This window comes from Danio rerio, chromosome 23 (genome assembly GCF_052040795.2).
Source record: "Danio rerio strain M-AB ecotype USA chromosome 23, GRCz13ab, whole genome shotgun sequence".
Classification (NCBI taxonomy): Eukaryota; Metazoa; Chordata; class Actinopteri; order Cypriniformes; family Danionidae; genus Danio; species Danio rerio.
In genome coordinates, this window is record NC_141043.1 from 24326931 (window position 1) to 24340807 (window position 13877).

The 13877-nt window shown below is 35.5% G+C and overlaps 1 protein-coding gene across 4 annotated transcripts in view; it reads right to left on the reverse strand.

The window, feature by feature from the left end:
- megf6a (multiple EGF-like-domains 6a) overlaps positions 1 to 13877 on the reverse strand; it is a 161366-nt gene that overhangs the window by 146939 nt on the left and 550 nt on the right. Inside the window, exons 2-4 of one of the 4 annotated variants that reach the window (XM_087306891.1) lie at positions 12291 to 12331; positions 9480 to 9614; positions 8850 to 8959 (exon numbers count right to left, since the gene is read on the reverse strand). In XM_087306891.1, coding sequence (XP_087163017.1) covers positions 8850 to 8959; positions 9480 to 9614; positions 12291 to 12331 — 286 coding nt within the window. Of the gene's footprint in view, positions 1 to 8849; positions 8960 to 9479; positions 9615 to 12290; positions 12891 to 13877 lie in introns of those variants that run through there. The other 3 variants (XM_087306890.1, XM_087306889.1, XM_087306895.1) reach the window with 3 other exon arrangements.

Below are 13877 nucleotides of genomic sequence, written 5' to 3' on the forward strand. Positions count from 1 at the left end.
GGCTATACTGTATAAATATTTTCATCAATCAGTGAATAAACAAAAAAAGAGAACACATTTCTTTAGAACTAGGTAATACCTGGAATGTTTTAGATTTTAACTATAAGATCTAAAAAACTTCTCATTTGTTCTCACAAACGCTTTTATTTTTTGCGTAGAATGTAAATAGGCCTATTTAGACACAGATACAGTAGTTACAGCGCTGTACCATTTTCTCTGAAGTATATTTAAAATGTCAATGACAAATCCCTTTACATGACCGAACAGGTTTTTCATCTGTTATAATGATATATTGCTCACCAAATCTATTCTTCTACCACTCCTAAAATGATAAATGATTAGATCAGGACAAAATGGATAATGCCATTACTGTAAAAGAAAGGCCTATTGTTGTATACCATCATCAACTAAAGACACAGCTCCCAAGATGCTGTCCAAGACAAATGGACGGCACAGGGCACAGAAGCAGCATAAATCTGCATTAAGCACTTGGCATGCATGAGAACTGGGATTTGGGGATTTTCTTTTGCCCCGCTGTTGAGGATTCTCACTGACGTTCAGCCAAAACACTTCCTCCAGTTTGATACATGTGGTGTGACCGATGTCTGAGGAGTGTGATAGAAAACCGCAGCTGTGGTGCAACTAAATCCATGGATTTGATCCTTAAAATCTTAGATCTTACAGTCAAGAGACCACTATCAGGACTTATAGAGCTCTTAGGTCACATCTCTGGTAGGTTTAATATGAGGTCTGCTCAGTGATGTGAGAGTCATAAAGGGATAGCGATCGAACACTCCGTTTGACTACAGGAATGAGAGTCATTCCTTCAGAATCACGAGACAAATGGGGTCAGAAACAAACCTCCATAAGCACGTCCACACACAGCCTCTTGGGTTCCATCACACACAATATTTTTTAAGGCAACTGACTTAGAGAGGAAGACAGACCACCTGCTAAGATTTGTGGGTCCAACATAAACTTTAAGTGTCACAAAAAAATTTAAGTTAAAAAGAAAAAAAAAGTTTGGTCGTTGCAACTCAAACTTGGGTCAAGGTTGACTGAGAAATTTCAGAAAACAATACTCTAAAAACGCTTGTTTTTTATTTATTGTTTCAACACAAACTTGGGTCAAATGGATAAACCAATTTGTTACATTTAAATTACTTTTTAATAAAACAATTATAACCCATTTGTTAGATTTGTCCAAATGATTCCAAGCTTGTTGAAGCAATCATAAAAAAACAAGCATTGTTGTTTCAAGCATTGTCTTAGTCACCTCACATCACACTCTTACTGACCCTGTTAGAGTCCAGAAAACTCTGTTAGACTCCAGATCTCTGACTGACTTCTTTAGAAACTTAGAGAGGTTTTCCTCTCATATTTCCAGGAAAATAATTATATGTTACCTTTGCAAATAGCGTCCCTTTGGAAACACTGGAATACTAGCAAGTTAGACAACTCGGAGAAGGTGTTTAAACAATATAAATGTAATTACATTTCTGGCATATTGATCATACATCTCTCAACAAACAAACCAACATTTTTGTGATTCCATTCTTTGACATTGAAGTTTTTTTTTTTTACATTTTATTTTTAAAGAGCAACAACAATTGTTTGATGGAAGAAGATTAAACTTTTCTACAAAAAGCAAGGATTGTTCTTGTATTTGCTGTATGAACTAAATGAAAATGCAAAGATATATTCAACCATTTTTTTACTATCAGCAGTATACTACATTTCTACTAATGTCAGTACACTGTAAAACCCAAAAAGTTAAGGTAACTCAAACCATTTGAGGAAATCGATTGAAACAAACCATTTAAGTTCAAAAACTAATCCTAATTATTTCTGTGAACTTAATCCATTTGAGTAAATGAAGCAAATTGAACACAGTAAACCCATTAAATGAAGAGAACTCAAACCAACTGAGTACTGTAAAACTCAATATGTTAAGGCAACTCAAACCGTTTGAGGACAACGATTACAACAAACCATTTGAGTTTACAAAACTAATCTATAAGAGTACTGTGAACTTACGCCATTAAAGCTGAAGTAATGGAGTATTTAATTAACTCATTATCCTCAGTACTGAGTTCAAAACTCTTTTCAAATGAGTAGTATTAACTTTCAGTCAATTTTGAGTTAACTACACTCATTTCATTTGATAAAGTTGACTGTTGGGTTTTACAGTGGGAAACTTGCCTAATTTGTCACACAATTATCTAAAACTCTTCCGGCAGGATGTGTCTGCACATACTTGGCTTTGCTCATGTGTAGGCTGTGCCAGCTATGTAAAAACATCAGATGTTATTTGGCTAAATATGAATTCTTCACAGGGTGTTGATTAGAATGCTTGGTGCCACTTTAGATCCCAAACACAATGATCAAGCTAAGCTATCTATTCATGATTTTAAGCTCTGATTATTCTTTAAATAATTTAAATCTCAAATATTTAACAGCAGATCTAAAATCAAGCTCTCAAACCTGTGGCTGTTACATCCAAAACTTACAAATTCACTGTGGTCTTTATGACTCATTTGAGCAGGTCATTGAAAATATTGGGAGACTGACATCTTGTGCAATCATGTGGCCAAATTTTTGAACAGTTTCTGCATCAGTCAGAAGGGCCTGGGTAACCTGTATGATTCTCCCACCCACACAGACAATGCAGCTGTGCAGAAGGACTCCGAATCCTCCAAAGATCTGCTCTAAATCACAGAAAAGGCTGACTCTCTTCCAGAACTGTATTCTCACACTCACTTTCACAAAGTGTCATAAGGGAACACTGATTTTACATGTAAGGAGAGGGATTTGACTGCCCCATTAGGCCTGCTGTGACCTTTGACTGGTTATGCTCAGCTAAAGCACCAAGAGGCTTTTCTACAGGAAAGAAATGGAGGTGTTAAAGAACAAAATGACTAAAGCAGAGTTTACCGACTGAGAGGTCCAGCGGATGCAATAACAAATGTGCAAAGCCCTTGAGGGAAACAAAGATTTATCGCAACATATTGATCAGTGGCGTAGCGCAAAATGAGGAGGCCTCCCTGCAGGGATCACTGACGGGGCCCCCTGATGATTTGGGGGGGTCACAAATTGAGGAGCGGGGAGGGGAGGCGGGGTGGAGCGACAACGCGGGGAAGCCTTCACAAACTGAGGAACGATCACAAACTAAGGAGTGGGAAAGGGGGGCGGGGTGGAGCGACAACGTGGGGAAGCCTTCACAAACTGAGGAGCAATCACAATCTAAGGACCGGGAAAGAGGGGCGGGGTGGAGCGACAACGCGGATAGCCTTCACAAACTGAGGAGCGATCACAAATCGAAAGCGGCAAGAGTCTCCGGTGTGAGCGTCGAGGAGAGTTCAAATCAAGTCAACTTTATGGTATGAGCTATGACGCGGTTCGGCGGCAAGCAATCAGAATGAAGTAGTCCACCACAGAGAACACAGACCTGTGAACTTTGGTTCCGACCACAGTTTTCCCAAGAGTTTGATTATTGCGGTTGCCGGATTTTAAATTATTGAAAATCGCAACAACGTGGGGCCACCTAATCACGCGGGGCCCCCTCGCAGTGTGTGCCCTGCGGGCCCGTCCGCTACGCCACTGATATTGATTCTGAAAAAGAAATATCAAGTAAAATGTGATTCTGTACAAAACATAATGTTCTGTAATGTTCCTCTTAACATTAACGTCTTAAAAATATTAAACTTTAACATGAATGTGACATAAAACTGTTGATTACGCCATAATTACCTGCAGTAAAAGAAGCTTAAATATTTAAAGTCCTGCAAGTTGCTGTTTGCCAAATTCCTCACATTTGAAACAGTTTAAACTATTTTAAAAGTGCCATAGAATGAATTGAATCCATCCATCCATCTTCCACTGCTTATCCATGGCTGGGTCGCAGGGGCAGCAGTCTCAGTAGGGCACCTGACCAGACTTCGCCCTCCCCAGACATTTTCTTCAGCTCCTCCAAGGGATTCCAAGGCATTCCGAGTTAAGCCAAGATACAAAGTCTTTCCACTGTGTCCTGGATCTTCACCTGTGTCTCCTCCTGGTGAAACACAACTGGAATACCTCCCCAGATAGTCAGCCAAGAGGCATCCAAAGCAGAACCTCAACTGGCCTCTCTCAATGTGAAGAAGTAGCTCTACTCCGAGTTTCTTCAGAGTGACATAGCTCCTCACCCTATCTCTGAGGGTGTGCCCTGCTTGTATCCTAAACCTTGTCCTTTTGGTCATGACGATGGGTGAGAGTAGGAGGAATATTTACCTTATCAAGAATTTAGCTTTTTTGGCTCAGCTCCTTCTTTACCACAAAAGAATGGTACATCGGCCACATAACTGCTGCCACTCTCAGTTACATACATAATTACCACCTGGGGCAAGGACTCTCCTTCAACCTGGAGATGGAAAACAACCTTTTTCCAGGTGAGCACCATGGCTTCAAATTTTGAACAAAATGGGTGACAAAGGGCTGCCCTGGCAGAGTGCAATATGTACCGAGAACAAGTCTGACTTTTTATTGGCGGCAAAAAGAACAAAATTCTTTCAGTGCACCCCCCACAGAATGCCATTGGAGACACATTCGAATAGCTTCTCTAAGTCCACAAAACACATATGGACTGGTAGGACATACTCCTACGAACCATGGAGCACCCTTGTGAGGGTATAAAGCTGGTCCAGTGTTACATTGGCTGGACTAAATCCACATTGTTCCTCTTAAAGTTTCGGTTAATAGTTTAACTATCAGCTAGACTCTCCTCTCCAGTACCCTGGCACAGGCAATCCCCCTATAGCTGGAACACACCATCCGTTCCCCCTTCTTAAAAATGGGAACCACCAAACCAGTCGCCCAGTCCAGAGGTACAGTCCTCAAGGCATGTCAGCCAAGACAGCCCTACAACATCCAGAGACTTAAGGGACTCAGGGTGGATATCATTAACCCATCTATCCAATAACCAAAAAAAAATTATATTATTTAAAAACAGCTAAGGTCAATAGTATTATCACCTTAAAGTTTTTTTTTCCTGATTGGCTACAAAACTAATCACTGCTTCTCAATAACTTGCTATTATGAAAATAGCACAAACTATTATGTTTTAAAAATACTTTCCACTGGCCTCACAATGCAGCAGTGGGTAGCATGATCGCTTCACAGCAAGGTGGTCATTGATTCGAGCCTTGGCTGGGTCAGTTGGCATTTCTGTGTGGAGTTTGCATGTTAGTGTATGTGTGTGAATGAGAGTGTATGGATGTTTCCCATTGATGGGTTGCAACTGAAAGGGCATCTGCTGCAAAAATCATATGGTGGATGCCGCTTTTGCAACCCCAGATTAATAAAGGAATTGGTGTAACGGAGGCCAGTCAGTAGGTGCTGTGCAAGTAAACCTCACTCCTCTGACCTCTAAAGGTGCTCCAGCGACAGATGCTAGGGGCCATGGTCTTTAGCCTCCTTATTAGAGCAACTGACTCCCATGCGGTAGGTCGCCGGTTCGATCACAGCTCGGAGCGTGTTTGGTGGTGTAGGATCGGTGTAGTACCTCACTCCTCTGACCTCTAAAGGTGCTCTAGCGACAGACGCTTTAGTCTCAGACAGGTCTTTAGTCTCCTTGTTAGAGCAACCGACTCCCATGCGGAAGGTCTTCAGTTCGATATCAGCTTGGACCGGGTTGGATGGCGTAGGATCGGTGGGGTTACATAAGCCGAAAATAAAATAAATTAATAAATATTTTCCACCTGAATGAATAAACTGTGACATGCTAAACATATCCTCTCTGTTAACACCTAACACTTCCACCAAAGGAAGGAAGGAAAACAGCATTTTATCAATGTGTTATCAAAAGAATGATACACAGTCTAGAAATTCATCACATAAGCCAAACGACAATTATTGAGTGCCATAAGAATGAGATAGCGCTTTAGTTCAAAGCTCAGATAATAAGCGTGCTCACCAATCTGACAGCAGGATCCACTATGCACATGCAGTTACACATGCAGTTGATGTAAGAGTCCTAAACACACACCACCATTGAAGCACAATTCATCAGTACAGAGAGATTTACAAGCACGCAGTCAACTGATCGTACAATGGGGAAATTTAACAGGGAAAATACAGCCAGAAAATACCAAAAGGAGTTGGTTCAGTAACAAGATCGAGTTATCCATGATTTGCTTGTTTGTCAGCAGCGACAAATTATTTATGATGATCGGTTTGGCAAGGCAAGTCAGCTGATAAATCAATTACATCAGACTGCCAGATGAAGAAACCGAAAAACAGATCTACAAGCTTCCATGTGGTTTTAATTTTACAGTAATAGTCGATAAATTAATAAACTATATTATATAAAAAAACAACAATCCAAAAAATTTAGATGCTAAATCAATAAAATGAGAGAAATAATAATAATGAGAGAAACAGACTTTTGTCCTTCACTGTTATTTTAGTTTGAGTTGTATGATTGTTTTAGGTTGTGTATAAATAAAGGCATAAACACATGAATGAATGAATGAATGAACGAATGAATGAATGAATGAATGAACGAATGAATGAATGAATGAATGAGATGGAGATGGAATTATATACTGTAAAATGTTTCACATTGGTTAAACTTACAAACTCAAGTTCTTTGTTTCAACTTAAGATGTTGAGTTTTGGTTAAATTTATTGTGAAACTCAGCATCTTAAGTTGAAACAAAGAATCCCTCTAAGTTGAGTTGACCCACAACAAGACAGCAGGTGAACTTGAATTTATGAGTTTAACCAATGTGAAACATTTTGCAGATTAATTAAAACAACAACAGTATAGTAGATGGATATATGGATTGATATCAATACCACACCTTCTTTTAGTTTCATTGTGCCCCATCCCGAGCCAAAATAAAGAGTCTATTGAAATGCTGCTGCAAATGAACAGCTGATGAAAAGTATGTGATTGACAATAGAAACAAAGCTGGAATCCTACTCAAGGTACTTCCAGAGATAAACAGGAATCTCATTAATCTTTCAAGCCATTGACTGCAAATCCTTCAGTGAATAATGTTTAAGAACCATTACCCTAAGCCATATCTACACTTTTATCATATCAATTTTAGAGCCTGAGAGCCAGATTTACTAGTTGAGATAGCACAAACACTAAAAAATACTGCAATGATTTTCAAAGACAACAAGTGCTAAACAGTTTTTGCTGTTGAATGACTTACTGTACAGGAAAGTTTAGGGGATTATATTTCAGATGCAAAATGTATGGAAGAAGAGCATTTAAATGATGGATGCAATGATATTTACACTGTAAAAATGTAGGGTTCCACAGAATTCATTCATATTGTCTCAACACAAATTGATTAAGTTAACAATTTTAAGTGGATTTAACCTAAATAAAAAAAAAATACAATTAAGTTGTCCCCCAAAAATCTTAGGAATTGTGTTGTTTCAGCTTTTCTTTTAATTAAATAGTTATATCAAGTATATATAAATTAATTTTTGACTGTATTAAGGTGTAAGGAAGTCGATACTGCACATGAATTTTGTACCATTATTTAATGCCTCCAAATAGCATCTTATTTCATTATGAGCTTAACATAGGCCACATACACAGTAAAATCTTATAGAGTGATAACAACATTTAAATATACTGTGAATCCCCAAAATTACATTTCTGTATGCATCATTTCAGAAAGTAAGCATTAACGGTTCAGCTTTATGCACATTTGGGATCCTCTATTTTTAACAAAAGATAACAGCATTCAAATACATGTTAAGGTCATCAATTTGAACTAAACCACTGTTTGAACTAAACTATATTTTGTTTTTGATTGCTTCACGGAACATATTCTTGTGTTGCCATATCTTCTTTTAATCTACAGGTTTAATAACCAAAACACCAGCAGACATCTATATTATGCTAATTATCTAAGTTTAAATGCATTACGGACTTGTTATTATTGTTACTATTATTTTTTTCTTTCTAAAATTTGGCATACTTCATTCTCTTGTCATTTTTTGCACTTTACATGCAGATAAGATAAGAAATCTACTGAACATCATTTGTGACCCTGGACCATAGAAAGTTACAAGTGTCAGTTTAGGAAAATGAGATTTGTACATCATCTGAGAGCTGAATACAGCTGTATGGTTTGTAGGAATCCAACAATATTTGGCCAAGATACAACTATTTGAAAATCTGCAATCTGAGAGGTAAAAAATATCTAAATATTGAGAAAATCACATTTAAAGTTGTCCAAATAAAGCAATGCATGGTACTTATCAAAAATACGTCCCCTTGGAATTATAAGGTTGTATCTGCATCTGCTTCCTGAATGATTTTGAGATATTGAGCTTTAAAGTTTTTGCATTCTATACAGCAAACAGTGTGTATAACATTTGTTTTGTAAATAAAAAGTCTTAAAATGTAAACAACTTATTTAAAAACATCCCATAATGTAAATAAGTTGTCATTTAATAAGAATGTTAATAACTCAATTTTGACAAAAATGTCAGATAGAACCTTATAATTCTAAGGTGACAAATAGCATTTTTAAGTTTTTGCGGTAGGAAAAAAATTGACAAAATATCTACATGGTAAATGAAATTTACTTGATTTTTTACTTTAACAAAAAATATAATACTTTAAATAAAGTATATTGTTAATAAAATAATAATAGTTAATTTTTTTGAGTATTGTTAACTATCCCTACAGATATACCAGGGTCACATTTAAATACAAATTCTTCTACTCCCATCCACAGTTCCATGAGATTGAGATAAATTGCCCTATGAATTTGCCCAACATTTTTGTATTTTCATGCCATTTGGATGCTTGATCAGACAGAAATGATAGTGGAAACACTTACGATAAAGGCAGCCCATCTTTGAATTGTTCTGGGACCATCCAGGACAGCATTTGTATGCCATCTTGAAGTCCTGCCTGTAGACTTGTTTATATCCTATGTAGTAGGTAGTCCTATAAAAAAATGACTAGATTATTTATTTACCATAGAATTTCGTCAAAAATAATGAAGTACTTCAAAGAGCCATGTAATAATAATAAACCCCTAAACCCCAATTAGTTCAGCATTTGTTCAACGCAGTGGCAACATTTATCAATCTCGGTGCCAGTCTCTTGAGGGCTGTTCAGTGTTCTGCCATAATTGCCGAGGGGTTTGATGGCTGTGAGAGTCATGAGCTTCCTTTTGATTCCCGGAGCATCCGAGACTCTTAATAACCATCGTCTCTCAACAAAAGGATCGGTTTCTAACTGCTGTCTTTCTCTAACCCTCTGCCCATTCTCAAAAGCAGCTAGAAGTTGGCTGACACTGAAAGGTGTGCTATTGAGAAATGGCTGTCAGTGTTAAAAAGGACTATTGATACCAAATCAGGACAGAAGGACTCTTTACGGCCTTCAAAATATCACATTTATTGAAGCTGTACTCTAGTCTCACAGTCGATTGGCTGTATAATATATCAGTCAACTGAATAAATACCTCCTCTCGAAGTCCATACACCAAGCATGACCTGTGCATCCTTGCCTCCAGACCTTCACCATTTGTATAAATGCCTGCACACATGGCTGTTTCTCATCTCGGATGACTCTCTCTGGCTCTGAGCAAACATTCGGCCTGAATAAAGAATCATTTTTAAAATACCTTTAATTTTCATGTGGTTAAAATGCAGTAAGACAATATAATAAATATAAAATTTCATTGTGACTGCATACAGCTGAATTCTGAATTATTAGCCCCCATTTTTCTAAATATTTCCCAAATGATGTTTAACAGAGCAAGAAATTTTTCACAGTATGTCTGATAATAATTTTTTTTCTTCTGAAGAAAGCCTTTTTTTTTTTTTTTTGGTTAAAATATTTAGCTTTTATTTTAGTTTTTAATTTTTTTTAAAACTAGGGTCAAACTAGGGTTTGTAGGGTCAAAATTATTAACTTCTTTAAGCTATATTTTTTCGATATCTACAAAGCAAACCATCGTTATACAATAACTTGCCTAATTACCCTAGTTAACCTAATTAACCTAGTTAAGTCTTTAAATGTCACTTTAAGCTGCATAGAAGTGTCCTGAAAAAAATCTAGTAAAATATTATTTACTGTCATCATGGCAAAGATAAAATAAATCTGTTATTAGAAATGAGTTATAAATACTATTATGTTTAGAAATGTGTTAAAAAAAACTTCTCTCTGTTAAACAGAAATTGCGAAAAAAATAAATAAGAGGGAAATTTCTGAATTTAACTGAATTTTGAAATTTAACAAAACAATTTATGATTTTCATAATAAATAAAGCCATAAAGCAATAAGTGAAATTGATGTTTATATACATATTATATAGCACAATTGTATACACCAGTGGTTCTCAAACTGTGGTACATGTACCACTAGTGGTACGCAGGCTTTCTTCTAGTGGTACGCAGAGGAATCCAATTTGTCATATGTACATGCGACATACATTTCAAAATGTAGCAAAAATGGTTAATCTATGAATAAAATGACATACAGTTGAAGTCAGAATTATTAGCCCCCCTGAATTATTAGCGCCCCTGTTTATTTTTTTCCCCAATTTCTGTTTAATGGAGGGAAGATTGTTTCAGCACATTTCTAAGCATAATAGTTTTAAAAACTTATTTCTAATAACTGATTTATTTCATCTTTGTCATGCTGACAGTAAATAATATTTTACTAGATGTTTTTCAAGACAATTCTATACAGCTTAAAGTGACATTTAAAGGCTTAACTAGGTTAGGATAACTAGCCAGGTTAGGGTAATTAGGCAAGTTATTGTATAACGATAGTTTGTTCTGTAGACTATCGGAAAAAAATTAGCTTAAAGGGGCTAATAATTTTGTCCCAATTTTTTTTTTTTAATTAAAAACTGCTTTTATTCTAGCCTAAATAAAACAAATAAGACTTTCTCCAGAAGAAAAAATATTATCAGACATACTGTGAAAATGTCCTTGCTCTGTTAAAAATCATTTGGGAAATATTTAAAAAAGAAAATCAAAATCAAAATGGGGCTAATAATTGTGACTTCAACTGTATAGCCTATATTTATGAGGTCCAATCAACATTTCCAGGTTTTGATGAATAGGATACTATAGGTTAACACTTTACATTTAAGTACAGGAGCTTTTTTTTTTTTTTACTTTTTAAGAACAGTAGCGTACCATTATTAATTAACTTTTTAAAGCACATTTTAATTTAAATGTTGACATTTTATTTATTTTTGTTGTTGTTGTTGTTTTACATATAGAGGCAGTACATAGTTAACATAGTATAGTGACAGTGTCAGTGTAACTATTTATAATGTTTGAAGTGGCTGATAATAATAATTTTCTTAATAATAGAAGTTAATCTGCCACATTTTTAACTGCAAAGCTGTAGCTGCTTTACTGGGCCTATACTACACTACTTTATTTCAAAACCGGTCATTATGGTGGTACTTGGAGAGACAATTTTTTCCTGAGGTGGTACTTGATGAAAAAAGTCTGAGAATCACTGGTATACACTAAAGGTCTTTACATTTTTTTATCAAAACAAATTTTACAAAATTATCATGCAATGAAATGTACCCCTGTTTTTTAAAACACCATTTTCAGCAGCCACTATTATAGAAACAATTCTGGTAATTATGAGAGCTGCTACCTCATATTTTGTTACACTGTGATATTGAGCATTCAGAAGTTATTTTTTTCTCTTCTTTGAATAATGCTTTATTCAGCACACAGGCACACTAAGAGGTAAAGACAAGTATAATGACACATAATATTACATTATTATTTTTAATTAACTTTTGAATTCAAAAAAACATTCTGAAAAGTCAAATGAATCACAGATTTCCCAAAATATAAAAATGTTTTCAACATCGATAATCATTATTAATCAGTAGAACCATTGTTTTTGATTAAGTCGCAATAATAATCAAAGATTTTAAAACGCCAAAAAATCAGCCTATTAGAATGATCTTACTACACTGAAGATACTGAAGATTAATAATGTTATCTAATTAAACACAGTTATTAACAGGAAATGTTATTTCAAATTGAGATAATATTGCACAATATTATCATTTTTTAATATAGCACAGTATTATCAAACAGCTAAAGGCAATCTTTGCTATATGCAATATTTGCAAAGTTTGAACTTTTTCTATTTATAAATATACATTAACAAATCATCTAACGCACACACACACACACTGTGCACTCAATCATCATGCAGTCAGTCAAGCAGTCACTGGAAAATATTATAATAACATGACTAAAATACAGTTGATCTCTATGTCACTTACATGAAAGGATGTAGAGCTCGAAGACAACACGATGGACGGATCTTGGTTAGCAGGAATAATAATAACAACAACACGTGTAAATCCATATCACAGCCTGATAACACTGTTCCACATGCAAAATATCACTCTGCGAGTCTTCGGGCGGTTTCATTTGCAAGCAGGTGGCTAAGCAGAAAGCGCATGCTAACATCAGCTGAGTGTTTACCGTTTAATGTTTACAGTAACATGTGGCATATACTGTATGGGCAGGAGCAGGTTGATATTTCAAAAAGTAATAATTTTAGAGTTAATGATAAGCAACTCAAACTCAACTCAAAAGTGTTTGAATTATTAAAAAAATATTATTCCTCGTTGTTTTTGTTTTGTTTATTGCATTGCAGACTTGTTCATTAGATATACCGAATTATAATGCAGCTGACTTGAATTAATTGAATAAATGCATAAGATTATATTGATTTTTGCAATGACTTTAGGGATAAAACAACAGTTTCAAATGTAGAGGACACTGAACACCTGCATAAAGATACTACCAGATTAGAGGCTTCAAATTGTCTTGTATTGTGCCGCCACCTATTGGCCTAACAAGCGAACCACCCCCACGGCCAGAATTTGTCATTTTAATTATTTTATGTGATTTAATATTAAATAATATATTTCTTATATAATTAATATAACTATATATATATATATATATATATATATATATATATATATATATATATATATATATATATATATATATATATATATATATATATATTGTAATCAAGTGTAATTTTAAATGAAGCCTCAAAACCGCGAGTCACGTGACAATTTACCACGGCGAATGAAGTTCTGCACAAGACTTTTGGCCAGCGGAGAAATTAAAATGGTCGTGCCCAACTGAGTCTGGTTCTCTCAAGGTTTTTTTTCTTCACTCCCATCAGGTGAAGTTTTTTTTCCCTCTCCGCTGTCGCCACTGCCTCGCATGGTTCAGGATTGGTAGAGCTACGCATCGATGAATTTGCTCTTCAGTGTTTGAACTCTCAGTAATGATTAAATCACACTGAACTGAGCTAAACTGAACTGAACTGAACTTAAACACTAAAACCTGAACCACACTGTTCCAGTTACTGAACCGCACGGTTCCAGTTACTATGACCATTTATGTGAAGCTGCTTTGACACAATCTACATTGTAAAAGCGCTATACAAATAAAGCTGAATTGAATTGAACAATTTAGAATTCCCAATTCACCTGTACCACCCAGCGACCTTCTTGCTATGAGGTGACGGCACTACCTACTGCGCCACTGCTTCCAAAATAGTACAAAATAATAATAATATAAATAAAACTGTAAATTACTAATACAAATAACAATACATTCAGTGTCAATCTATAAGCTGACAAAAGTTTAGAGATCTTTGAGGCATTTTTCGTTTTTTACATGAATAAATTTAAATAACATTTTGAAATAATTGTGAAATGCTTTGAAAGAGCATTTAAAGGAGAAACTTTAACAAATCTACATTTATACATATAAAACTTTGCTAAAATCAACCTAGTGTTGCACAAATTTAATTGATTTTCAAAAAAAACACCCCATTT